Source organism: Corapipo altera, unplaced genomic scaffold (assembly GCF_003945725.1).
Source record: "Corapipo altera isolate COAL_440 unplaced genomic scaffold, ASM394572v1 341, whole genome shotgun sequence".
NCBI classification, from domain to species: Eukaryota; Metazoa; Chordata; class Aves; order Passeriformes; family Pipridae; genus Corapipo; species Corapipo altera.
The window spans coordinates 1-4,235 of NW_020887374.1; the positions used below are offsets into that span (position 1 = coordinate 1).

Here is a 4,235-nt window from a genome sequence, read left to right on the forward strand (position 1 = left end):
ATGCATTGTATCTTTCTGTCCACTACCTACAATATTCACCTTCTGGTGAAAATATGCATTTATAAGAAAGACATCATCAGGATCATCAGGAATCTCAAAGGGGTTTGAGACTTCTTCTCAACAGGTGCTGAGTTTAAGAATGAGGCAGACAAACAACTAGGCATCTGCCAAAGGCAAAATGTATTTTTAAATTGAAGGCTACCCTCTGGAATAATTGAAAATAGCTCTCTGTCTTCAGAGAGGTTTATGATTAACAGATCTATTACTTGTACTTTCTACTAGGGCCTGTTAATGTCCACGTTTGGATCTTCAAATTTTCCACTGTGTACTTTTTGTCTGGAGAAAACCTTGGACTAGAGATAAGGCCGTATCCAAAAATGTATTTCTAGCAGCTCCTGCTTCCAGTCAGCCTGTCTGGGCTTGAGGCTGAATCAAGACCATGAAGTGCCTGCTCTTTCTCGCCTTTGTTGGGGCGGCTGGTGAGTATATTTTTTACTTGTATTTCTTTAATGTAAAAGGAAGCTGATTTTCTGAGCAAAATCGCAAGGTAGCTTGTTGTGGGAAAGCCACACCTCATTTCAACTTGCAGAAGTTTCAAGGCAGAGTCCTGCAACTTCTGTCTTCTGTTTGCAATTGCTTGTGTCAAAACATGGGGAATGAACACCTTCATAGGGGTTCCTGACCCAGCAACACAGGAATGTGTCCATAGCTCAAGAAAAAGACTCTCTCTCTTAAGAAACACACAGATAACAGTTCTGGCCCAGGAAGCCCTAAAGCAGCTGTAAAATTTCAGACTCTAGGCGGGCACTTGATCCAAGGATATGGCACCGCGGACTTGTTTTGTGCTTTTGTGTTCAGTCCTCTCTTGACCATTTCTGCAGACAGGATCCTGGGGAAGACACACCTTTCCTCCGATCCATCAAGCAAATTTCTATGTTCTTCTGTTCACTCAGGGAGTAACTGGACATGCTTTAGTTGTGGACTTGTGAGACACCAGACTAAGCCTGATCACCTTATTGGAGGGTGCAGCAAGTGAATTGCAGCAAGTCTATTGCACTTGCTCACCACTGCTACCCTGAGTTTTATAGAAGCGCAACCTACAAGTGGGGTGCACAAGGTACCTTAGGCCAGGTGTTGACATGTGGCACTTCTTATCTCCCAGTTGTCTTCCCCACCATCGCTGAGGATGATGACGACAAGATCGTGGGAGGCTACACCTGTGCACAGAACTCTGTTCCCTATCAGGTGTCCCTGAATTCCGGATATCACTTCTGTGGAGGTTCCCTCATCAGCAGCCAGTGGGTCCTGTCAGCTGCTCACTGCTACAAATAGTGAGTGGAAAAATTTACGTTCTTCTCCAACTGACTTCTGTCTTCCAGCTCACTTCTAGCAGGAATTCAGAGGCATGAGATACAAATAGGGAAGTGGCCCTGTTCTGACCGGACACAGCCAAGGGATGGGTGGCTCCTTCAGGCAGGTGGGCTGAGGCACCCAAAGGGGTTTTTTCCTTCTGCAAATATTTCTGTCAATGCAGAGCACTTTCTGAAATGACAATGGAATAATCGAGAAACAAGTTACAGGCTATGATTTCTTGTCCATTCCATGAATCCACCTAAAGCAGGGTCACTGTAGAACAGGAATAGGAATGAGGTCAGGCTGATGGCACTTTGCCTTTTTCCAGAATGTTTCTACAAATCACTGCAATATATTCCACTGCCATCTATACATAACCCTACAGAAATCCACCACCCCTACTGGCAGTGGGTAAAGATCTCAGTGTGGATTCTCTCGGCTTATGCAGGACAAGAAAGATAACTCACCCAAAAGAGCTACTGGGGCAGCGATGTTGAAGCAAGGGCATCAAGTGACAGAGAGGTTTCTCTTAAGCTGTATAAGGGTAGCAGAAAAGTACATGTCGTACCTTCTCTTTTTCGCAGTCGCATCCAAGTGCAGCTCGGGAAACATAACCTGGCCCTGACAGAATCAACACAGCAGTTTATTAACTCGGCTAAAGTCATCCGCCACTCTGGCTACAGCGCCTATACCCTGAACAATGACATCATGCTCATCAAGCTTGCCACCCCAGCCCAGCTCAGCAAATCTATCCAAACGGTTGCTCTGCCCAGCAGCTGTGTGGCCGCCGGCACCACTTGCCTGATCTCCGGCTGGGGCAACACACTCAGCAATGGCAGTGAGTACTCTGGGGGAATGTACAGCCCCCTGGGGGCCTGGGAGACTCTCAAAGACCTCACCATTAACTCCAAACAGGGCAGGGTAAAGCACAGAGAAGTTCTGTGCAACAGGACTTTTGGAGTGATGGGTCAGGGAAGGACAGTAACCGTTTGACTGCAGTGATGCCAAGCCTTTGCAAGGTCCTTCCTCTCCTTCTGTGTTATGAACACAGGATCACTGAAGCCACCCATGCACTGTTTACCAGCACGTTCACAGAGCCATTAATTTTGTGGCCCGGTGCTCTCAGCTGTGCCATGCCAAGCACTAGCAATGTAACTATTGTCAACAGAGTTGTCAGTTCTCTGAGAACAAGGGCAAAATCTGGGACTGTGGATCTACAGTTCCTACTAGATGTCAAGGACCAGGAACTGGAATGGGAACGATTCCGGAAATGGAAAAATATGTACAGCGATTGAATGGACTTCACACATTGTGTGTTTCCCCTGAATTTGTATCTTCCGGGCATGTCCCGGCCTGCTCACCTCCCTGCACCTCTGTCTTCTCTGCCGACTGGCTGGAGAAGCTGCGGCAGGAGACAGCCCCCATTCGCCCTTTCCTCCCCTGGTTGCTCCTGCGCTCCCTCCCCCTTTTTGCCCACAGCTCAATCCTGGTTTGTCCCCCCGTCTGTCTGTCTCCTGCTCCACCCTATGTTCTGGCCCTTTCCCTCCAGATAAAAACCCCGTGTGCACGCTGGATTAAAGATTCTACCTGCACCCCACCTTTGTGTCTGGGATCCCTGCCGTGTCGCGGCCCCACTCCCCTCCCCTGCTCGGACTGCGGCAACTAGACACCTTCTCTCTCTTACACCGGTGGATAGTGACTGATATCTAATCCACTGATGATATCTAAACCTGCATCAGAGGAGAGGATCGTTGTCCTGAGGCTCAGGCTGCTTCCACCGTATGTGCCACAAGAGTGGCTCCACACTTGCCAACTGATGATTTTCTAGGTACCAGAGAAATTAAGGTGGCTGCAGTGTAGAATGGTGGGCCCATGGGTAGAGTCTGTTCCATCTAAACAGAAGGAATCCATGCTGTGGTTACTGTTCAGATGAAGAAGGACAACTGCTGGAATAGGATGTCCAGTGACTACTTGCCTGTTAAAAAAGAACTTCTTTTGAAAGGAACTCAGCCATGTCATCAACCATCTCTCCTTGTTTTCTTGTAGATAACTATCCAGATGAGCTGCAGTGCCTGCAGGCTCCGGTGCTCTCTGCCACTGACTGCAAGAACGCCTACCCTGGTGAGATTACAGACAACATGATGTGTGTAGGATTCCTGGAGGGAGGAAAAGATTCCTGCCAGGTAAATCCTCTGCCTCTCCTCTCCCATTTGCTTCTCTCCTGCCTTTTCCCAGCCAAAGAGGCCTTCATGTCACACAATCAGCTCTACTCCCTGCCCTGGCACATCTGAATTTTTGAATGACAGCAGAGGTTTAGGGCACACATATCCTAAGCATCTGACAAGGACGACATCCAGTAAAAGCAGGCAGCTTCTTCATCCTTAGCTGTGGTGCCCCTGAAGCCCAAGTCAGGCATGCTAGCATCAGTGGAAGAGTGCTCATCAGAAATGTAGAACTACATTCTACCTTTGCAGAATTTCTGTGTAGAGTAAGCCTGACAGAGGTTCCTGAAATGTCAGGGATTTCAGGGATCTCTGGCTCATTGCTCAGGCTGATGCCATTTGCTGACTATCCATATCCTTTGTGTGCACAGGGGGATTCCGGCGGTCCCGTGGTCTGCAACGGAGAGCTCCAGGGCATTGTTTCCTGGGGCATTGGATGTGCCCAGAAAGGCTACCCTGGAGTTTATACCAAGGTTTGCAATTACGTCTCCTGGATCCAATCCACTATCGCCGCCAACTGAGACCCTCTCACTCAATGTGACCTGCCTTTTCTCATCATCCTTTCCTCTCTTTTGGGTCTGGACAAACAAACACCATGAAAAATGAATAAAGACTTTCAGGCACCCCTACTTTGTGCACTGTTTCTCTGGGAACTTCCCT

General features: G+C 48.3%; 1 protein-coding gene across 1 annotated transcript; it reads left to right on the forward strand.

Moving 5' to 3' along the window:
* The first annotated feature begins 304 nt into the window (after positions 1–304).
* On the forward strand, positions 305–4,191 carry LOC113941591 (trypsin I-P1-like). Its single transcript, XM_027632744.1, has 5 exons — positions 305–479; positions 1,163–1,331; positions 1,938–2,191; positions 3,400–3,536; positions 3,947–4,191. Exons 1-5 carry the CDS (start codon positions 440–442, stop codon positions 4,094–4,096), a joined length of 750 nt encoding a protein of 249 aa, XP_027488545.1. The 5' UTR covers positions 305–439; the 3' UTR covers positions 4,097–4,191.
* The last annotated feature ends 44 nt before the right edge of the window (positions 4,192–4,235 follow it).

What these genes read in the sequence shown, in the direction of transcription:
- LOC113941591 (XM_027632744.1), top strand. Translation starts at nt 440, where the DNA reads ATGAAGTGCCTGCTCTTTCTCGCCTTTGTTGGGGCGGCTG. An exon ending in CGCCTTTGTTGGGGCGGCTG is followed by an intron (nt 480 to 1,162) that starts GTGAGTATATTT and finishes CTTATCTCCCAG; the next exon opens with TTGTCTTCCCCACCATCGCT. An exon ending in GCTGCTCACTGCTACAAATA is followed by an intron (nt 1,332 to 1,937) that starts GTGAGTGGAAAA and finishes TCTTTTTCGCAG; the next exon opens with TCGCATCCAAGTGCAGCTCG.